Consider the following 24,486-nt stretch of genomic DNA (forward strand, 5'->3'; position numbering starts at 1 on the left):
TAAGAAGGGGGTAAGATTGTCTTCGCATTTTTCATTTCATAGTAAATATCACTAAAATGATTCTAGGGACTAGCATATTAGGAATAAGCTAAAGGGAAAGTTTCGCCATATCAATGTATTGATGGCATTAGAAGTATCTTGAAATGTCTGTTATATTCCTTCCTCTTTCATTTATGAGTCACGAACAGTTGTTTCATTATTCTCTTATCCTGGCTCAAGGATATTTTTCTCTCCTAGCATGACATTCCTTTCTTATTCTAGGAGGCTGTCATTATTAAACCTCATACAGCTGGACAAGATCATGCAAGTAAGAACTACATAGACTTCAGTACGGTATCTTTAATGCTAACCTCAGTACATATAATATCTTGGAAACTGTAGGAGGAATTTCCCATCCTCATTTACTCATCAATTTCATTTGGTGAACTGGAATGATTTGAACTTCTTCTTCCCAGATTTCTGTTCTATTTTTGTACTTTTATGTCTACTTTTCTTTTCCTAACCTTTGCAACTTCACCAACAATCTTTTCCAGTCAGTTGAAGACTCTTCAGGAAAAAAAAAAACCTTCAAAGTTATCCCTTCCTCTTCCTCCTCTTCTTGTATTAGGAACCAAGAATTATATATTAAAATGTATATCTACATCCATCCATCCATCCTGCTGTGTGTATTCACGTGAGAAAAACTATCTTGAAAAATGTCAGCTCAACTCATAATAGAAAGAATCCAGATTCCTGATTCTGGATGCTTCAGTTTCCATGTTTGGGGCTAGGTAGCATCTTCTTGTTTGGTAGCCACCTCACATTATTTTGGCATTGATTTTTTAAGTTAACTGGCCAGAGGTCTTCCTTGGCATTTTATCTGAGACCTTCAAAGTAAAAATGTCTGGACTTGATTCACATTTGAATACCAGGTTTGCTGGTAAATATTAACAATAGTGATAGAGTTATAAAGTGCTTCACAGTGCTTTTACTGTCCTCTCTAAGTGGTTCACAAAGTCAGCATATTGCCCCCAACAATTTGGGTCCTCGTTTTACCCACCTCAGAAGGATGGAAGGCTAAGTCAACCTTGAGCCTGGTGAGATTCGATCTGCCAAATTGCAGGCAGCCGGAAGTCAGCAGAAGTAGCCTGCAGTACTGCATTCTAAACATTGTGCCATCATCATCATCATCATCATCATCATCATCATCATCATATAATTTTTAACAATAATAAACTTTATTCCAGGGGTGGGGAGGACAGAGAGGGCAGAAGGAGATTTCTTTATTCATTTTTAACTTTACACTTTTCTGATGATTTCACACACTTTGCAAAAATGAGTCCTGACACACCATTCAAGGCAATATTTAGTTCTTGACCCAATAGAAGTTGAGTACTGCCTATTTAATAGCATTTGTTCTCTTCCTCTCCCAGTTATAAATACTACCCAAGTAAATTTATTTCATTGGTTTATCTACTTTCACCTGCAACAATCAACCACACCATAGTAGAACATCACACTTTTTCATGCTTAGGATGAAAGCATGGGTTTTTTTTACGAGTTCTTAGTTTATTGATTTGAATTAAAGACCTTAGGTGTTTGAACACATTTTTCAGATAACATAATGAATTTTTCTACCCATAAGCTGAAGCCTGTGGATTCAATCAAATCCCATTGACAAGTCTGGTTAAATTATCAGGTTGTATATAATTTTATTTGAACATAGGAAAATGAGGGTTGCGGCCAAGAGCTTGTTGGGGTTTTCTTTCCTGAAATGATGATTTATTCCTTTTGGCTACAATAGCTATGGTGTCAGGCATATTTTATACTTGTCCAACTTTGACACTTCAAACATTTGATTTCCCTTTGCAACTTCCAGTCTAAAGCATGTTTTCCATTACAGATATTCAAGTGACTGCCATGCGTTCACTGACTCATAAAGCTGTTTTATATTTTCACCAAATATATAATGCTATTGAATAAAATACAGATGGTCTCTAATGTGTTAAACACAGCAAATTTGCCATTTTCTTTTCCACTGCTTTTTCTCTCTTTCTCTCCCTCTATTGCACCACCGGCTTCCCTCTTTCCAATCCAACATGGTCTACTTGACAGCAGCATGAAATCTTATCAACCTAAGATTGAATGAATTTGAGACATAAAGACAGCACATTAAATTCATTCAGAAGTGATGCAAATATGTAAATATGTGGGAGAAAAATATGCCCAGATGAATTTCCTGTGCACAGTGCACATTCCAAAGAGTATACACTACTCTCACTCCCAACCATTTCTAGTTTCACTAAAGAGTAGTTGAATCTTGCCATGCATATGGACACAGGAATTCCACTGGTACAGTGCTAAGGCCAACACACAACTTCTGACATTTGCTGAAGTAGGTGATCAGTGGGTAGAGCTCATTGGGACTCGCCATGCCCACTTCTTACCACAATGGGCTCTTCTTAATTGGATGCATTCCAGAATAGGAAGTAGTGATGGATGACTGCAGATGGGGGGGTCAACAGGTGACTCTGGTGACAGCAGTATCCTGCCAACATGAGGAAGACTTTCCCCCTTTTGTATGTGCATTTGTAACATTGCTCATGCCCCCTAACTAGCCAGAGCGTGCAGCATGATGCTTTTTAGGCATGTTGATGAAAATCTATGGAGATTCTCAGTCATCCAGGTCATGGTTGCCCCAAAAGTGCTTTTTCAAGAGGCAGCTGGATTTCTGGTTTTTCTTTGAAGGTGTTTCACTTCTTCAGAAACGCTGAAGTCGCTTCTTGGATGAGAAGTGAAACATCTTCACAGAAAAACCAGAAAGTTCAGTTGCCTCTTGAAAAAGCACCTTTGCAGTGGTAGGATTCAAATTTTTTTACTTCTGATTCTGTGGGAGTGGCCTAGTAGGCATGGTGTGGCTTGATGGGCATGGCTTGGTGGGTGTGGCAGGGGAAGGATACTGCAAAATCCCCACTCCCTCCCCACTCCTGAGGGAGGTTACTGCAAAATCCCATTCCCTCCCCACCCCACTAACCTGATTTCCAGCTCTGTTCTCCTGTGCAAGGCAACAAAAGAAGACCCAGACAAGTAGCTGGGACTTGGGAGGCAGAGAATAGATGGGGGTGGGGCCAGTCAGAGGTGGTATTTGCCGGTTCTCTGAACTACTCAAAATTTCCACTACTGGTTCTCCAGAACTGGGCAGAACCTGCTGAATACCACCTCTGCCTTTGGGACATTCTGATGAAAGCAACAGTCTATGAATACCATAAACAGAGGCTAGAGACCTATCTCCTGGGAGTATCTCAAATCAAATTCCTGCATTGAGCAGGGACTGACTAATTGGCTAAATTACTCACCTTTCTGGATTCTATTGACAGTAATAAGAGAGTAGCCACCACAAACTGATTCCTTCTCAATAGACTAAAAGATCCTTATGGGAATTTCCAGCTCTTCTGTCTTCTGGGTAACAGAATAGCTATATGTCCACACACACACCAAAGTACGCTACTTATTATGTTTAATCTTAAAATGACATCCCAGCATGCCATCCTTGATATAGATTGAACTACAATCCTCCTTATCCTTGATCCAGCACAGGTGTCAGATAGAGCAATATAGAACATGGAACATGGTCCTCCCCAGCCATTGTATTTGTGAGCAGAAGTTGTTGTATACTTTTTTCTCATTTTATTGTAATCTGTCAGTAATCAAATAAGAGGAGACTTCTGCAGTAAAAACCCATCAATGTGGATCTTGTAGTTGTACTTATATTCTAATTCAGGTTTTTCTAACTTAAGTCCTTCCGTAGTTGAACTCCAAGTTTCATAATTAATGGCTTAGAACAATGGGAATGTAGCAGAAGTGGTATTCAGCAGGTTCTGACCAGTTCTGGAGAACCAGTAGTGGAAATTTTGAGTAGTTCGAAGAACCGGCAAATTCCACCTTTGACTGGCCCTGCCCCCATCTATTCTCTGCCTCCTGAGTCCCAGCTGATTGGCTGGGTCTTCTTTTGTTGCCCTGCACAGGAGAACGGAGCTGGAAAGCAGGTTAGTGGGGTGGGGAGGGAATAGGGATTTTACAGTAACCTTCCCCTTAGTAGGGAGGGAATGGGAATTTTACAGTAACCTTCCCTTGCCATGCCCACCAAGCCATACCATGTCCACCAGGCCATGCCCACAGAACCAGTAGTTAAAAAAAAAATTAATCCTACCACTGGAATGTAGAGATCAATAAGTTTAGCAAGGCTGGTCCTTAAGAAAGATCAAAGTATCCAGTTTGGAAAGTTATATTTCTGGAACTAATGCATGCTATAGTATAACATGCACACAAGCTTTGGTATTAGACATGTTAGTTTTTCACTTCTGGAAAGCAGCTGTATTTTGAACAATGACAAATTTCCTAATATATAACTTTTATCCATATTTCTGTACATTTTCCAAATTTAGAAATATAAAAACTAGACTAGAATGTAATGAATTTCCTTGTTCCAAAGAACAGTTGGAGTATATATGATTCTATCTGGATATGTCTTCCCATTTGGAAAAGTGAGCTAGCTGCCTCCAATGGCAAAAACTGAAGGGTAGGGTCCTAGGGCATAACTGTATTAATTCATGTGGCCTATTATATGCTTCCTAAGTTAGCTTCCTCCCTTCCCAGGAAGGGAAAATACTGTTCTGTTGTCCATATTCAGGTGGAATTCAGTGACTTCTGAACCTGAAGGAGGTATCAACTAATACTTCAGCAGCATATATGTCATGACTCAGTCCTGGGTAAGCAGAAATAAGTGAATAAAGGAAATGGTCTCTGCAGTTTTAGGGTAGTGAAATAAAATATGAATTGGTGAAGGGAGCTTTTGAGCATTTAATTTTTTTTTTAAAAAAAAACCCAGGCCTCTGTAAGATTTTATTGGCATACAGAAAGTATCCAAAGATGCGGGCTAAAAGAAGCAGCACAATTCAGGAACTGAGTGAATGTATACAGAAGAAGGAAGGAAGGAAGGAAGGAAGGAAGGAAGGAAGGAAGGAAGGAAGGAAGGAAGGAAGGAAGGAAGGAAGGAGAAGTCTGGGAAGTGGAGTTGGCATCGCAGCAATACGATGCGCGATCTTGATCCTCCAAGATCACCATCGATATCTCCACTGCTGGACAGTCCCGATGGACCTAAACTGTCCTGTAGAGATGGTGATTGATTAGGGCATGTCCTGTCAATCCCAGGGACATTGCAAAGTCCCTGGTCAATCCAGGAAAAGCCCTTTTGCCAGTGGCGGAGAGGCAGCCATTTAAGCTGCTGAAGCTGGGACAGCTCTGGAATGGAAGAGATTGAAGGAAAGTGTGTCAGTTTGGTGAGATGAACTTTTACTTATTATTGCTTGAAGAGAACACCCTGAAAGATTTAAAGTGAAATTAAAAGTGAAGAGAAAAGAGTTTAAGCGGAGAAATTAAGCTAGTTAAAGTGAAAGATTTTTCCCCTTTTTATTGGAACTTTGAATTTGGTAAAGCTACTGAATTTTAAACTGGACTGGTTTCTTTTAAATTTTCCATCTTTGCTTTTATTTTTTTAAATAATTTTTTGAAAGTCTGTTTTGATTAAGACTCTTCTTTTGGATTTGAGTTTTACTTTTTTAAAAAAAAATAAGGAAGGATTTCATTTTCTCTTTTTGTTCCTGGTATTGGATACATGAGGGGGGAGTGAAAATGAAGGGGAAAAAGTAGCACTGTCATCTAGAAGCTTGGATATATTGTTTCTTTCTTTCCTCTGTTTGTTTATGTAGTTGTGCTATACTCAAGGACTCTGAGCTTTGCACTGGAAAAGATAGTGGGATGAGCATGGCAGATTGTTTATGCAGGTGCCCATCTGTGAAACTATAAATAATTAGAGCTTTGAGTAGAAGTTGAAAGAAAGAAAATTGAAGTGACCTTGAAAATACTGGAACTAGAAACATTGAGTTGATTTATTAATAGAGCCTTGGATACTCAACGGCAGTGGCTGGCTTAACTTTAGGTTATTTTTCATCTCCCTTTTTACTCCACCCCCCACCCCCCAAGCTGGATTTTTATATTTGGATTTCAACCTTTTATTCCAGAAACTAGAATGTAATTTTTTTACTTTTTTATCCTCTTCCTTTTCTCTCTTTTATTAAGAGAGAATAATTGGATTAAGGTACATAAGTGCCTGAAGATTTTTCTTTTTCCCTTTTTATTTTTTGGAGTGGCAATTACCTGCCTGCGTTCCATTTTTTTTCTCTCTCTCTCTACAGGTAAGCACTACAAGATGAGCAGAAAGACAACAGCCCCAACTTCCTCAATATCAATAGCCTCTTCACCATCTGGAGGACAGCGGTCAATACAGACAATCTTACAACAGGAGAAAGAGAAGGAAGTGACATTATAGATGATTATGCAAGGAATTCAGAAGATTGAAAAGAGAATGGAGAATATTGAGCAAAGAACTGAAAAGACATGAGAAAGTAGAAAATATTCAACAGATGATGATGAAATATGAAGATGGATTTTAAAAAATTGAAGAAGAAGAAGATACACAAACGGACAAGAAAATTGGAGATATTGATACTCAATTGAGTGATGTTGAGAAGGGCAGGTGCAAACCATTAGGATGGGAAATTGATAGATCAGAATTCTACTTAAGATTTCAAAATGTAAAAGAAGGAAAAGGTTAAAATCTTGCTGAAATAATGACAGAAATACTGGAAGAAGCATTAGAGATAACCAAAGAGAAGATGATGGATGGGATGGATGAAGTGTTCCGTGTCTATACAAGATATGCAATGAGAAATAGACTATCAAGAGAAGTTCATATCAGATTCACTAAAAAGATTATCAAGACACAGATACTGCAGGTGGCAAGAGAGAAAACTTTAAAATATAAAGATAAAGAAATTGTGGTGCTGAAACAGGTACCAAGAAGAGTAAGAGAGATGAGAAGAGAATACTTATTTTTTACCAAAGAGTTACTTAAAAGAGGAGTAAACTACAGATGGCTGATGCCATAAGGCCTCTTGTTCACCTGGCAGGAACAAAGACACAGAATTGACACAGTTGCAAAAGCTGAGCTATTCAATTTAGAATATTTTAGAGGAGGGGAGGAAGAAGCAAGAAAGGAAGAGTCATTAATTGAATTTCAAGAGGAGTGTATAGCAGTAATTGAAAAAGAAAAAGAAGAAGATACAGTGGGTGGTATACCCAGAGAGCAATGAGAATTAAGACCTAGTAGAGCAATAAAAACCCCTCACAAAGCCTAAAATGGAGGAAAGAAAATTGATTATGATTAACATAAATGGACTTAATTTGGCTACTAAAAGAAGGAAAGTATTTCACAAATTAGAAAAATTAAAATTTGATATAATTTACCTACAAGAAGTACATATCAAAAAACAACATAAATATATATCAAAACAAAAAAAATTAGGGAAATTATTTACGTCACTGGCACAAACTAAAAAAAGAGGTGTGTTTTTATATATTAAAGATACAATTTCGGCTGAATTAATTTACTCAGATGACGATGGAAGGATTTTGATGGTGGAAATAATGGACAATAATGTTAAAACACTTTTAATTGCAATCTATGCTCTGAATGATAACCAAGAAGAATTTTACAGGAAATTACATATGAAAATAATTGAATCGGACTATGTTAATATTTGTATGATGGGAGATCTTAATGGAATAGTTAATGATCAGTTGGACTATAAAACGCAGAAATCAACAAGGAAAGCTAGAAAGATACTACCAAAATCTTTCTTTCAAGTAACTGAAGAATTTAACTTAAAACATGCATGGAGAGAGAGAAATGTGGAAAATAAGCAATACACCTTTTACTCAAACAGACATGCATCATGGTCTAGAATAGATATGATATGGATGTCAGCAGAATTACTGGCCAACATATGAGAGATTGAAATAGAAACAAGCACCTGGGCAGATCATAATCCAGTGATAGTTATTTGGAAAGGATATAAGAGGAGATCTAGATGGACCTTAAATAATACGATATTAAAAGAAAAAGACTTTAAACAGAAAATAGAGAAAGAACTTGTTTTCTTTTTTAAAGAAAACAGAAAAGAGGATACATCTTTACAGAATCTCTGGGACATGATGAAGGCCTACACAAGAGGCTTGATAATAGACTTTTTCCTACACAAGGAAAAGAAATATAAAACAGAAAAAGACTTTCAAAACATTGGAGGATGATTATAAAAGATTGGAAAAAGATCTACAGAAGTCCCCGCAAAAAAAGACATTAAAAATAAAATGGATATAATTAAACATAAAATGGGACTAATGGAAAAAGAGGAACTAGCACAAAAATTAAGAATGCTAAACAGAATTACTTTGAAGTTGCAAATAAACCAGGCAGATGGCTAGCTTATAAACTGAAAAAGGATAGAGAATCAAGAAGAATTAGCCAATTAATAAATGAAGAAGGACATGTTTGCTATGGAAATGAGAAGAAAAAAATTATACAAGATTACTATGGAAAATTGTACTTTCAAGAGAATATTCAAGAAGAAAAAGTTAAGCAATATTTACAGAAAGCAAATTTACCTCAGATACCTAAAGATATTGAAACAATGCTAGAAGGAAATATAACAATGATGGAATTAACAGAAGCCTTAAAAAAACAGAATGTTGGGAAAGCACCAGGTCCAGAGAAGTTTTACAAGACTTTTCAGGAAATATTGAATCTTCACCTACTAGAAGTTATGAATGAAGTTATGCTAAAGAAAAGAATACCCAAAACATGGACAGAAGCATATTTTACACTTATATCGAAGGAGGATACAGACCTGCAGCAAGTTAAAAATTACAAACCTATATCCCTATTAAACTCAGACTAAAATTTTTGCTTCAATTTTGGATGAAAGACTAAAAAGATATTTAAATAATTTTATCCATATTGATCAAAATAGATTCCTGCCAAAAAGACAAATCAAAGACAATGTGAGAATTATTTTGGATACACTGTATGGTGGACTGACATTTGAAATGAGACACAGGGAAATATCTCTGAGAAAATGCCAGCCCTGAGTGAACTCAGGTAGCAGTATTTATTGAGAAAAAAGTAAAACAAAAGTACAGTATGCATATTCAGAAAACAATGACCTCAACAGAATTACCTCACCAGCATGAGAACACACAATCTTGGAAAGTCCCAGATGTTACCTTGCTAGGATGAGATCATACAGCCACGGAAAGTCTCATGGGAAAGTTTGGACAGTCCCAGGAGAAAGCACAACTGTGTACCTTGAACTTTCACCCATTTTCCTATTCCTTCTAAACTTGCAGAATCAAACAGGATGAGACACTCATGAGCAAAGGTACTCCTACCCCCACCAAGAATGCCTACATCTCCCTAGACTTACTGCTAGTATTTCAAAGGCCTTACAGAAAATGATAAAATAATTAATAAAATATATTACCACACACTGGAATACTATGAGGCACATCCTGAAAAGCAAATGGCCTTGATGTTTTTAGATGCACAAAAAGCCTTTGATAATGTGAGTTGGCAATTCATCTTATCTCAATTGACACAAATGGGCTTTGGTAAAAAATTTATTCAAGCCATTGAAACAATATACTATGAACAAACTGCAAAGGCTGTGGTAAATGGAAAACTAACAGAATCTATAGGTATAAGAAAAGGGACAAGGCAAGGTTGTCCACTGTTGCCCCTGCTGTTTGTGTTAACATTGGAAGTGTTGAATAGAAATATTAGAGAAGATAAAGAAATAAAAGGAATGAAAATTAAAAAGGAAGAGTATTAATTGCAAGCTTTTGCAGATGACCTAGTATTCATATTAGAAGACCCTTTGGAAACAGCATCTACACTAATAGAAAAAATAGAAGAATATGGAAAAGTAGCAGGTTTGGAAATAAATAAAGATAAAATAAAGATATTAACAAAGAATATGTTAACAAGACGAAAGAAAGAGTTGGAAGAAGTTTTAGAAATACAGGTCACAAACAAGGTTAAGTATTTAAGGATATATATTACACCAAGATGTAGCACACTGAAAGAGGATAATTATCTTAAACTCAAACAGCAGCTTGCGACAGATTTGACAAAATGGGGAAATTTACAATTATCATTGATTTGGAGAATATCTACAATTAAGATGAACTATAATTTTATATCTATTCCAGACAATCCCAATCCAAATAGGGAAAGAGTTTTTTGAAGACCTAAATAGAATTGTGCTGAAATATATCTGGCAGGGCAAAAAAACCAAGAATAAAACTAAAATTGTTACAAGATGCAAGAACAAGAGGAGGGTTTGCCTTGCCCAATTGGGAGTTGTATTACCAGGTGACCAATTTGATGTGGGTAAAGGAATGCATAACATTAAGGAACAATAGCCTTTTGACCTTAGAAGGGCATGACTTGCTATTGGGATGGCATGCCTTCCATTGGTACAAGGGAACCAAAACACAGGGGTATTTTAGAAGATATTACATCCGAGAGGCACTGTTGTTGAACTGGAAGAAGATAAATAGACAATACTATTTAAAAATTCCATTATGGATATCTACTATTGAAGCTTTTTCTTATCCAATAATATATACTGTGTTTCTCATAAAATAAGGCCGGGTCTTATATTTTTTTGAGCCCCCCAAAAATGGCTAGGCTGTCTTTTCGGGGGTGACTTAATTCCCCCCCTGGCATCCTCATCTAGAGCGCCCCACAGGCAGCCTCGCCACCAGCCGCTCCTAACAGGTGATCATGGCGAAGCGCAGAGAGCTCCCTACTCCCACCAAATACCTTTGCTGCAGACCCAAGACCTTTGGCACCTGCCGCTGTTGCTTTCCCTTCTGCCCATTCCGCTGCCACATTTGGAGCTGCCGCTTCCATGTTTGGAGTGCCGCTGCCATTTGGAGTGCCGCCGCCATTTGGAGCGCCGCCGCCACGTTTGGAGCTGCCGCTTCCATGTTTGGAGTGCCGCTGCCATTTGGAATGCCGCCGCCATTTGGAGCACTGCCACCACGTTTGGAGCTGCCGCTTCCATGTTTGGAGTGCCGCTGCCATTTGGAGTGCCGCCACCATTTGGAGCACCGCCGTCATGTTTGGAGCTGCCACTTCCGCGTTTGGAGCTGCCGCCATGTTTGGAGTGGCGGCAGGGCTCCAAATGGTGGTGGTGCTCCAAACAGCGGCAGTGCTCCAAACGCGGAAGCGGCAGCTCCAAACGCGGCGGCGGCTCCAAATGCGGACATGGCAACTCCAAACAGCGGCAGTGCTCCAAACAGCGGTGGGGTTCCAAACGCGGAAGCGGCAGCTCCAAACGTGGCAGCAGCTCCAAATGCAGAAGCGGCAGCTCCAAACAGCAGCAGTGCTCCAAACAGCGGCAGTGCTCCAAACGAGTGGCAGCTCCAAACGTAGCGGCGGCATGGGCAGAAGGGAAATTAACAGCGGCGGGCACTGAAGGTCTTGGGTCTGCCGCAAAGGTGCTTGGCAGGAGTAGGGAGCTCTCCACGCTCTGCCATGATCGCCCATTACAAGCAGCTGGTGGCGAGGAATTGCTGCCTGCGGGGCGCTCCTAACGGCAAGTCCCCCCGCCCTTCCCCCCATTTTGCATGTTTTCAAATCGGCCTAAATTGGGGGGGGGGGCTTAATTTCATTTTATGCCTAGAAAACATGCTGGGTCTTCCTATTGGAGGAGGTCATATTGTTGTAAAAAGGTACAAACAGTTACATATAGTGAGATATTGAATGAAATATCTTTAGTGAACTTAAATCTATGCAAACATTGCAAGAACAAGGTGTAAAAATGAATTGGTTTTCTTATTTGCAAATACAATCTAGGTTTGATAAAGACTCAAAGGCAGAAGGTATTTATGATAAGTTGACTGATTTAGATAAAATCTTGATGGGTACTGATGAAAAGGTAATTAAAAAACTTTATGGACATTTATTAGAATTTAAACTGGAGGAGGAACAAGTTAAAGAAACTATGATTGCTTGGGGGGAAATTTTTGGATATGGATATGGATATGGATTTAGAAAAATGGCAAAAATTGTGGTCTTAAAATTATAAAATGACAATGTCAACTGCATATAAAGAAAATTTGTGTAAGATGTTTTACAGGTGGCATCTACCCCCAATGAGACTTGCGAGAATGTTTAAGAATAAATCGGATAAATGTTGGAAATGTTATCAGATACCTGGTTCATATTACCATATGTGGTGGACATGTTCGGATGCAAAAAAATATTGGACTAAAATCCACACATGGCTGGAAAAAATGATAAAACAACATATAGACTTTAAACCAGAGATCTTTTTATTGGGCATTATACCGGAAATATATAACAGAGTTGAAATATTTGATTGTAAATGTTTTGACAGCGGCTAGGATTGTATTTGCTAAGAATTGGAAAAACGATAAAGTACCTATGCAGGAGGAAGTTATTAAGAAAATTATGGAGTGTGCTGACATGAGTAAATTGACATTTGAAATTAGAGAACAAAAAGATAAACAATTTTATATGTTATGGGATTTGTTTTATCAATGGTTGGATAAAAAGACATGGTAATGTAATAGACTAGACAATTCTGTGATAGAAATTTAATAGACTGATATAAAACATAATATAGATATATATAACCATTGGTTGAAAATATAACATAAATTTTAAGATAAAATTTGGAATATCTCATATAAAATGATGGAATAAATAGTTTAGTCATGGACGATTAATAACTGATAAATATATAAGCATATGTTAGTTTGACAATGTGAAAATTGATATAAACTGTGAGTAAAGACTACAAAAGGAAAACACAAAAGATTCGTAACTAACTGACACACTGTATGTATATAAAATGGAAGATGGTTTTATGTTTTTATGTTTTGTATGTGTATGTTTGTTTTAAAAAAATAAAAACTCTTTTAAAAAGAAAGAAAGAAAGAAAGAAAGAAAGAAAGAAAGAAAGAAAGAAAGAAAGAAAGAAAGAAAGAAAGAAAGAAAGAAAGAAAGGAAGGAAGGAAGGAAGGAAGGAAGGAAGGAAGGAAGGAAGGAAGGAAGGAAGGAAAGAAAGAAAGAAAGAAAGAAAGAAAGAAAGAAAGAAAGAAAGAAAGAAAGAAAGAAAGAAAGAAAGAAAGAAAGAACAATTGGGTTGGGAACTGAAACAACATGTTTATTGTGTCTTGATTTGGCTTTAGGGAATTAAAAATTAATCCTTTCTTGAGTCTCTGAGTGGAATTTTGCATATTATTTCTGTCATGTAGCCACAACCAGTTTAGCTCAATCAGAGCTGTTCAGACCTGGCTGGTGTATTTCTTCTTTTGCCAATGTTTGTTCCCCTGTTCCATTTACAGATCACAGCAGAATTAAATCTATTTGCAGCTTATGGCAGATATATTTTCGAAAGCTCATCGTTGGTCAGGCATGCATGAATACTTGTCTTCTGCTATTATGACTAAGACATGTGCAATGTTCTGCACTGCTGGAATGATCTGCCTCATTTATACAAAGGGAGCTTCCTTCTGCGAGTTGAAGTCCACAAGTCTTAAAGTTGCCAAGTTTGGAGGCCTCTGTTGTAGACAAATAAGGATGGAAACATGGTGAGGAGAGAAGCTGGAACAGCAGTGCTGATCAGCCCATCTTCTGCTCCATCAGAATTTCATAGTGGAGAAGCGAAGGGAAAGGAGGAATCAAAGATGCTCTTTTGTAAAACCTATTCTTTGATATGAGGGTCACTCAGTTGACTACTTCAGTTATTGGGAGACAGTCTGATATTCTGGCAGTAAGGTACAACATAGCACAATAGTGCATCATACAAAGCCTTTCAACCAAACCCTAAAAGCTTTACCCTGTCTCTCTTTGTTCAGGATTTTTTTTCTTTTAAAATTTCCCCAAATTCCTTCCAATCACATCCTTACCCATCAATCCCATCTCATGGTTGTGTCACAACATTGGTTTTCTTTTCTTTTGCATTACTTAATTTATTATATGTTTATTTGGGATGTTTATATTCTGCATATCTTCCCACAATACACATAAATATTGTATTGTCACCATCTTCCATCTGTCACTGACCAGATACAGATTTATTTAGAATAGAATAGAATAGAATAGAATAGAACAGAACAGAATAGAATAACAGAGTTGGAAGGGACCTTGGAGGTCTTCTAGTCCAACCCCCTGCCTAGACAGGAAACCCGACACCACTTCAGACAAATGGTTATCCAATATATTTTTTAAAACTTCCAGTGTTGGAGCATTCACAACTTTTGGAGGCAAGTTGTTCCACTGATTAATTGCTCTGTCAGGAAATTTCTCCTTAGTTTTAAGTTGTTTCTCTCCTTGATTAGTTTCCACCCATTGCTTCTTGTCCTGCCCTCAGGTGCCTTAGAGCAGGGGTCTCTAACCTTGGGCAACTTTAAGATTTGTGGACTTCAACTCCCAGAGTTCTTCCTCAGTTCTTCAGTCTTAAAGTTGCCCAAGGTTGGAGACCCCTGCTTTAGAGAATAGCTTGACTCCCTCTTCTTTGTGGCAGCCCCTTAGCTTCAAGTATAATGGCTGCATCCTAAGCTTTTAGACAACAAAAGACAATCTACAGCTCATGAACTACAGACATGTATGTCCAAGTTGCCATGACCAAATTCTGTCAAATTTCTCCAGTTTAGTTTTCCATTTAATAATTGAGCTTTTGTCTATTCACACCTACTTGCTGCTACAAGTAATTAGCTCTCAGGTATTCCTCCATCCAGTTGTATCTATCTTCCTCTTATTGTTCTGGTCCAGTTGAACACTTGCATAACACTCAAATCTTGGATGGTGGAAAGGAAGAGAGAAAATGGTATTGTGGGTATCCATAATGAAAAAACAACTACTACAGCTTCTTTGCTAAATACGTTTTAGACTGAGGAAGGCAGCCAATGGGCTAATTGATGTATGATTCTATGTAACTGTGAGGACAGTTAACCAGTGGAACAGCTTGCCTTCAGAAGTTGTGGGTGCTTTACCAGTAGAGGTTTTTAAGAAGAAACTGGACAGTCACTTGTCTGAAATGGTATAATCCGGGGGTTGGACTAGAAGACCTCCAAGGTCCCTTCCAGGTCTATTCTGATTGATTGACAGACAGATGCCTTCCAGAAGCTAATACTCTCTACTTGTTTTTTTCCTAACCGTTCTTAATATACCTCTCTTTAGGTTGGAGGCCCTTTTTCTCCTCAATTTTATTTGTTAAAATGGTGAAACATACATAAAAAGGAATCTATATTAAACAATTACAGTGGGGGAAAACCCAAATATGTTAAAATGTCTAAAATAAATTCAATATAAGAACAAGATTAATTAAGAGAGAGAGCTATATGGTAAATACAACAATCTACATAAAATTATATTTTTATTATTAAATCTAGTGCTATATAGCAATGTACCATTTTGTTTTCTCATGTTTAGAACAGAGATTTTTAAAAGACAGATTACAAACTCATATCTAGGATCCATTCCTTCAAATTAGGAGAATGACTTTCTTTCTAATTACATAGACCCTTAGCTATATATTGGCCTTGAGAGAGAGCCAACACTTTTCATTAAAACATAAATTGCATGTTTTAGGAATATAGTTCAACATCACACTGAGATCCTTAATTATAATATTTAATTTCAAAAATTAAATTCTTTCCGAACTTAAATCCACATTTACAACAAAAACAAAGCAACATAAGAAATCATATGAAACATTCTTTGAGAGGCTTAATGATCCTTCATCAGAATTAATTTCACCAGAAACATAGACACTTGTTCATGTCAAAGTCAGCAATTGTTTTTGTTTCCCACAAAACCATAGAAAGAAAAAGAAAAGAAAAGAAATCCTAGCTAGTACACATCTGATTCTATCTGGCAAGGAGACGTCCTGCTCTTCCTTCCCATCTTTGAGAGTGGTAGTCTTTTACTACTGTAGGCATTCTCAAAGTTGTCCAAATTCTAAGGAGTTCTCTAATAAATCCTCAGATTGCCAAGCTACTTCCTTTTGTCCCATCAATGAGCTGCCCATATTTTATAGGACAGCCAATAGATTCACTTTAGATAAGAACTTTCAGTTTCCTCTGAGTGCAACTGTAACTGATGGGTCTCCACTATAGCTCCTGAAAGATGTTGGAGAGAGGGGGGGGAAACCTCATTTCACAGATTATAAATCACACACAATTTAGCTTCTTACTTCCACCAAAGCTGCTCTTCCATTAGCATTGTCAAGGCAATTGTTTTGAAACCATTTATTCTTTGATACGCTTGTACTATAAGAAGCAACATAACAAACAAGTTATAATTTCCCCAGGAAGCTATAGATGTTAACTGTTGATAGTTAAATATATTTGGTATATATTTTCATTGGTCTATTCACAACTTATTCCTTCCTGAAAGTACATGTTAGGTAATCCTCCATGTTTGTTTGTGTCAAAATATTACTACCTTACTTATTTAAGTTTTATTAAAATTAAGCATATAAAAGACAAGTAAATGAACTAATCTTATGACCATGATTATGTGCGTATCTTTGCGTGTGTTTGTGTATGTATGTGCATGTGCATGCCTGCATACATATGCTCTCACACAGACACACATGTACAGTACATATACACAGGAGTGGGCTGCTGGGGGTTTGCAGGGGTTCGAGAGAGCCCCTCGCTAAGATTCTATGCAGTTCAGAGAACCCCCCCCAAAAAAATCCCACTCCTGGCTGGCCCCACCCACCTCACCCTTCCCAGGAGTCCCCAGGCAGCCCGGATTTGGATGCAAGTAAGTGCAGGGTGCGCACGGAGGCTCGGGGAGAGTGGAAAATGGGCTCCCGGAAATGGACCCATTTCTGGCTTCCAGAGAGACTCCAGAGCCCGGGGAGGGTGAAAATGCCCCCCCCCCCCGCCCATACCATGGTGCAGGAAGATGACTAGGCCATGTCCACCGTGGCCATGCCGACCCAGCAACTGGGCAGAGAACCCTTTGCTAAAATTTTTGAAGCCCACCCTGCATATACATACTGTATACTACTATACACACACACACACACACACACACATGGAAGGGGAGAGAGAGAGAGAGAGAGAGATTATAGGTTTGGTTTTCAGAAAGAGTGGTAGAAGTTTTTTAATTCCTTTTCTCATATCAATAATTTGCAGTATAATTCAGTGGTCTTAAGATTTAATTGTATTTTTTTCATTATATTCTAGGGAGTTCAGTGTTTATTGTAGTTGCCAAGCAGGCTAGAGTTGAGCTAAGCTTTGTATTCCATTCTATAATTAATGTTCTTTCTGTGCCAACTCAGAAAGCTCAACTGTTCAAGGAGCTGCTGATACAGTTCTACAGTGGAATTATTGAGTCTATCATCTGCCCCTCTATAACTGTCTGGTTTGGTTCTGCAACCCAAAAAGACAGACACAGACCTCAGAGAGTAATTAGGACTGCAGAAAAAACAATTACTACCAACCTGCCTTCAATTGAGGCTGCACGAGTCAAAAAGAGGCTGTGAAAATATTTACAGACCCCTCACATCCCAGACATAAACTGTTTAACTCCTACCCTCAAAACAATGCTATAGAGCAGGGGTCCCCAACCACCGGTCCACAGACCGGTACCGGTCCGCGGAACAACTCCTACCGGGCGCGCTTGCTGGCGCCGCCATCTTTTTCATGAAAAAGTGCTTCCGGTGAGCTTTTCCGGGTAGAAAGCTCACCGAAGCACGCTTTCATCAAAAAGATGGCGGCGCATGCTCGTGAGCTTTTCCGGGTAGAGCCATTTCTACCGGAAAAGCTCACGAGCGCGAGCGCCGCTTATCTTTTTTGATGAAAACGCGCTTTCGTGAGGTCACCGGAAGCACTTTTTCATCAAAAGATAGCGGCGCCCAGCTGATGCCGGTACCGGGCCGCGGCGCCCAGCTGATGCCGGTACCGGGCCGCGGCGTCAAAAAGGTTGGGGATCACTGCATAGAGCACTGCACGCTAGAACAACTAGACACAAGGACAGTTTTTCCTTGAACGCCATCACTCTGCTAAAGAAATAATTCCCTCAATACTATCCAACTATTTACAAAATCTGCATTACTATTACTATTAATCTTCTCATCGCTCCTTATCACCCATCCCCTCCAACTTGTGACTGTAACTTTGTCACTTGCATCCTTACAATTTATATTGACTGTTTCCTAGTATGACTTGATTGCTTATTGTAACCTAAGTGTTGTACCTGATGATTCTTGACTCTTGATGAATGTATCTTTTCTTTTATGTACACTGAAAGCATTTGCACCAAGACAAATTCCTTGTGTGTCCAATCACACTTGGCCAATAAAGAATTCTATTCTATTCTATCCTTGGATCATCATGTTGTATCCAAAAGAGTATGTCAGAAATCATTGCATTGAATATATAAAACTTTTATACTTGTGCCTCTTATTTTTCACTGCCATTTTCATTTTTGGTCTCCAATATACTTACCCATGTATCTATTTGGCAAATAGGAATGGTACATTATTAAATGGATGTTTGTTATAAATATTTATTTTATGGTACAGAGTATTTGACAACTTCTTTATTTCTTCCGGTCTCATGAGATGTCATTGGAGCACAAATGGAAAATTAAGATTTTTTATTTTTGCTGCTATTACCAGTGACAGTACATATAGTGTGTCATACATATAAAGATTACCATGAACATTTTAAGACCAATATCTTTAAACAAAATTTCTTCCTACTTACTAATTTCTTTCTCCCCCCACCCCAACCAACTGAAAATCCACCCTTTGTCGTTCAATACTTTAAAAATTGAAAAGATTCAATTTTTTTAAGACCAATGTTGTCTGTATTGCAATTAAAATCTCAGTTCTCCAAACCCATTTGGTAAATTTGCCTGGCAGATTGTTCATTTCAGAAGTTGACAGTTCCTTTTGTGCTATGTAAATAGTATCTCTCTCTTCAGATTGGAAGAATTTTCCTTCTTTTTATCCCCAGAAACATTGTTTAGAGCAGAGTTGGTAGCTTCTTTCATTTTTCTACCTTAGTTGTTTGAAGAAGCCAAGGAAATATACAAACTCCTTGAAATTTTCAGCACATGAAAAGATTCCTTTATTTCTCATAAGAAATCCTATGAATGCAAAACCTAACCTTCTATAGAAATCATTGTGTGCCTTTCTTTATTCTTCTATTTTCATTGCAAAGGAACATTTGTTCCTTTGAGCTGAAAACTAGATTTAAAGAAGTTTGAACAAGTTTTGATTGTGCAGTCTTTTCTGTATGTTTCTATTCATATTCTATAACAAACTATTTTATTCTATAGGTTTCTATTCATATTCTATAAGAAACTATAATTATTTTTTAAAAGTGTGACCTAATGAAGACTTTATATTAATAATCAAATAATTTTGAAACAGCGGGTCTAGGACAACTCACCACGACCATCTCACCAGGGCAATTTGCCACAGGTCAACTCGCAGTGGCCAACTCACTGTAGGAACAACTCACTGCAGGAGAATTCCATGTGGGATAACTCAATGTGATCAATGTTATCCACCACTGCTTCTTCTACTTTATTTCCATTTTTGTGAATGGAAATAATGCCAAAGTAACAGTGGCAAATAATATTTATCTCATTGAGTTATCCCACATGAAATTGTCCCGCAGCAAGTTAGCCATGGCTAGTTGTTCCATGGTAAGTGTCTGTGGTTGTGGCAAGATAGCCCCAGAGAGATGGCTAAGCTGCGTTGGCATGGCAAGATGGCCATGGTGAATTGGGCAGAGTGAGATGGCCATGGTGAGATGGCTGTGATAATTTGGCTGAGGCAAGTTGTTCCATTCTGCGAGGAACCATAAATTTATGTCAAACTGCAATGGACCATGACCTATGTTATCAAATATAATCTATTTGGATATAGGAATATTGCATCTTTTGAGAGATCAATAAATGGAGAGGCAAGCAAAATGTATGTACAGATATGTATATGTGTGTGGAATAACTTTTCTAAAAAAGAATCTTAGCTACTTAATTGAATTTCCTCCAACCCTGTCCTCACAATAATCCTATAGTTTTGATCAGGGGTGGGATTCAAATTTTTTAACAACCAGTTCTGTGGGCGTGGCTTAGTTGGTGGGCATGGCTTGGTGGTCATGTGACTGGGTGGACGTGGCTTGGTGGTCATGTTATTGGCTGGGCGTGGCCAAGTCAATATCACTCACATTGAGGCACACATCTCCTCGCCTGGCCTCTCATGACTGTGGGGATGCTTCAACAGTTGTAAGTGTGAAAAATGGTCATAAGTCACTTTTTTCAGTGCCATTGTAACTTTGAATGGTCACTCCACACAAGCAAAGTACCAACAAAGGAGTGGGGGAAAAAACTCCAGAGAAGTTCCTGAGACAGGATGTCTAGTCCTGCCAAGAATGTAATAAGGGTTAACAGGGAGGCAGTTTCTGTAAGCAACACCAGAATGTTTCCTTCCTGCCTTCCTTACAGGATTAGGCCAGTAATTTCTTCTAACAACTGGTTCTCCAAACTGCTTAGAATGTTAACAACCGGTTCTAGCGAATAGGTGCGAAGTGGTAGAATCCCACCCCTGGTTTTGATTCCTATAGTATCTATTAGAATTTTGTGAGTAAAGGAATATTTTTAAAGGAATATTTGAATTGCTATCTCTCTAGCTGTTGTGTCACAACATGCTTGATCACAGAGATGGGCAACATGAATAAACACCATCACAGAGAGAGGCAGATATACAAACTGGGGAAAGTTTTGTTAAAAATCCCAAAAGAGTCCAATCTCTAGGGCCTGATGTTTAGAAAGGGAACCAGTATTTTATTCAGGTATTGCTTCTGTAGTTTGAAACTCATTTCAAGCTTTTATACATTCATTTTTATGTTTTAAAACAATCCACAGATTGAACAAATGCCTCTCATATAGAAGACCACAAGGTTCTGCTTCCTGTTTGGTTTGACAATGACCATCTCTAGAATCTTTCCTTTATGATAGCACAGTATTTTAGAGTAGCAGCAATAAAAGGGACCCAAAAAGCCACTCAGAGTCATTTGACAATGAATTGTGTTGCATATAAATTTAATAAATAAATAAGTTACAGCCAAAGCAGAAGGAAGTTCATCCATTTCATTTTATTTTCATATAAAAATAAACAATTTAAGAACAAAAGTAGAAAGTTTCCTGGATGTACAAATTAGGTAACAGCATGACATTTGTCATGTTTAACATTGTCTTGCTTGCTTTCATTGAAAGCATAATCTACATCCGTAAATTTCACCTGTTTCAAATTTTCCATTATTAAGGCTTGGATTCATTTGCTGTTGTTAAAAACATTTTATTATTTAAAGCTAGTAAGCAACAGCTTAAGAATTCAAAACAATCACCAGCAGAAATTTATCTTTTTCTGTTAATACTCTGGAAAAAATACAGCTTTCATTAGTGGTAGTTGCCATTTTGATGTGGCAGGGGATACATTTCTTTCTGCTTTTGGATAAACAAAAGTGACTAGCCCCAAATAAGGTTTTTCCCTAGTATTATGAACGTCTAATTGCAGGATGTTATCATTTCTATTGCCTCCTCTGGGAACAATTCCATCAATTTTTAGAACCAAATGCAACTGAGAATATCTTTCACAGTAGTATCCCTTGGACAGAAACTTGGATAGTTCATTGCATCAATATGAGAATCTAGACTCATTAAACATGTGTGCAGCACATAAAGTGTGTACTTTCATCTCAGATTTCAAAACTTTTGAGCTTGCGTCAAATTAATACTAATTAACTCTAAATATTGATGCAAGGCTATAGGAATGAATTGATCAAGTCATGATACATAGCTAAATTCCAGTTCAAAATTTTGTTTTTAAATCTCTGGTGTTCCATTTTAGATAAAATAGGACCCTGGAATATATAGAAACAAAATTTTGAATTAGCATTTAGATAAGCATAACTTGATCAATTCATTCCTGTAACCTTGGATCAATTTAACCAAAAATGAAACCCATGAGAAGTTATATAGATCTTTATAGGCTCAATTGCTGGAGGTTCCTATGAAGTCCATTTGGGATAAAGTAAACAGACTACAATTTTCAGAAGCTTCTGTAACATATTAATACCCCTTCCCTTTCCCCTATTAAGAGGATTATGGTTAGCCCCCATGTCTAATGGACTTTTAATTTCTGAAGCTGTATGAGATACATTCACCCATATGGGAAAGTAAATGGCTTCAGTTCAGAGTGTGAGCTGGAGATAGCAATTGCCCTGCCCATTTACTAATGCATGTTCACACTCATAGGCTTATAGTCTAAAGTTATCTCATCTTCATCACAATAAGGAGCAACTTCTAGCTTATTATTAAACTAGACATAGGCTAGGATGATTGTATAGGTACTATCATTGCAAAATTCAGTCAATTAACCAGTTAGACTGATTAAAAGCATATTAATCATTTTTAAAGTAACTGAGCAGCAGATACACAGTGCACACTTTTTACACAATCAGATTAAAACCTCCAGATGACACATACAACTTTAAAAGTGGCATTATTTCCAGTGGTGCTACCAGGGGAGCCTTGAGCAAAAAAATAATAATTCAGAACCCCATTCAGCAAATTGAGTCACCAGAGCTGCAGTATTAGCTTGTGATATGCTATAAGTCGGTGAAGTAATACTTGATATCCTCAAGAGAGAATATACTCCCATAAGGTCATATTTGAAGGCGGAAAGGACTAAACTGCACCTCTGATTTCTTCCCCAGTTAAAATGAAACGATGTTTCTTTTAAGATAATATTTACTGCCAACTGTGCAATTGAGCATATTTTTTTTCATAGACAATTTTTTCTGGTTTAATGAAAAATCTAGAATCACTAGATTTTTAAAAAATGGATGGCAATTCTGATAGCAAATAAATCCCTTACTCAAGGACCACCCTGATGTTCACTTTTTAATGTTTCATACAATCACAGAAGTCCTGATTGTCTTCCAGAAAGTTTGATCTCCAAGAGATTTAACAGTGCTGCGTTAATTATACTTACTCACATAAATATTGGAATAAGTAATCCTGAGCTTCTTATGAAAAGGAAGAATTTTCAGCCAACCCTCAGTAAAATTGTACAGAGGGTGTATAATTCTAGTCAGAAAAGCATACTGCTGTTTTCTAACACTGTAAGGCTAGCCACGCAGTGTGTCACATTTTGGATTTCATTCTGCTTCTTCATATAGAGTCACATTTTTAAAATGTCATTATATTGCACATTCCTTCAGGTAATAAAGGTCTCTTCTTATAATTGTTTTGCGCTTTATAGATTGAGTGCAGTTTCTTCCCCGTTCTCAGTTTCTTTGCACACAAAAGCCATTTTCATTCAAAAACAACAACAACCCAACAGCTGTCATATTGACCAATTGAACCGAGGTGCACTTACTATGAAGTAAGGCACGTAGATGTAGTCTGAGTAAACCTGCCCAGAATTGAGCTTATAGGATGCGTAAGCTTCATCCGGTCACTTTCACATATGTTATCTTGTCATGGTCAGGCACAATAGAAGTAGATCCCATCTTGAAGTAGACAAGTTGACGACCTTGTCAGACAATAAATAATGTATTATTATTACTATTACCACTACTATTGATTAGGAAGTATAAAGAAATTTTATTCTAAAACCAACTCCGCAGTTATCCAATTACAGTCTCTTCTTTTGCAAGGTATATTAGGATCATAAGTGTACATAAAGTGTTCTCAGTGGTTACTTCTAAGAAAGCAATAGCCTTCCTATGAAGACTAGCCATTGCACATCTATAAGAGAAGTGTGAGACATGTTTATCGTAAATGCCTTTGGATTCAATAAATATAAATAAATGATACGTATTCACATAGTTGCTCTATGAGAACTACACATTCCAGGGTTCCTGACATACAAATACCATTAAAGTCCTGATTATTTTGATCTAATCCAATAAAAGCATAATATTATTAACTAAGCAATGTTGCCATATATACTGAAGAGCTCTTGGTTGAAATAATCCATTACACTGTAATAAGTGGAGGAGCATGGCATTTATGAACTGATTATAGCAATACTGTCACCATTCCTGGTGCAAACCCAAAAGTTAGTGATATGACCAATCATGGCAGGACAACTTGCTACATGCATATCTATCCATCTAGCTATATATACTGTATATATATATATAGGGTAGAGATTAGGAAATTAACAACTGTGTGTCCATTCTTCTCACCTTATCTTTCAAGTATTGCGCCTCCAAACAAATTGCGATAAAATGCTCTAATAAAAGAAGGTTCATCCAAAAATAATACTAAAATACGAAGTCTAATTTTCAGGTTCAAATGGGGATAATATGGTATCTAAGCTGCAGTTGATTATTTTGCATGACTTTTGACTCTGCATATATGTAATTTAATTATTGTTAAATGTTCTATTGGGTTAATTTCTTGTAAATTGCTTCATAGGCCAGAAACATATTTCAAAGTTACTATTAAACCATTCATAATATAATTCAACAGCC

The 24,486-nt window shown here is 37.5% G+C and overlaps 1 protein-coding gene across 1 annotated transcript in view; it reads right to left on the bottom strand.

The window, feature by feature from the left end:
- Nucleotides 1-21,077: 21,077 nt before the first annotated feature.
- The window catches only part of PKDCC (protein kinase domain containing, cytoplasmic), a 39,343-nt gene continuing 35,934 nt past the window's right edge, over nt 21,078-24,486 (bottom strand). Inside the window, exon 7 of the mRNA XM_087963079.1 lies at nt 21,078-23,540. Coding sequence (XP_087819205.1) covers nt 23,455-23,540 — 86 coding nt within the window. The 3' untranslated portion in view covers nt 21,078-23,454. The remainder of the gene's footprint in view (nt 23,541-24,486) is intronic.

This window comes from Notechis scutatus, chromosome 1 (genome assembly GCF_049901735.1).
Source record: "Notechis scutatus isolate UNSWTSFEM ecotype Mainland chromosome 1, rNotScu1.2, whole genome shotgun sequence".
NCBI classification, from domain to species: Eukaryota; Metazoa; Chordata; class Lepidosauria; order Squamata; family Elapidae; genus Notechis; species Notechis scutatus.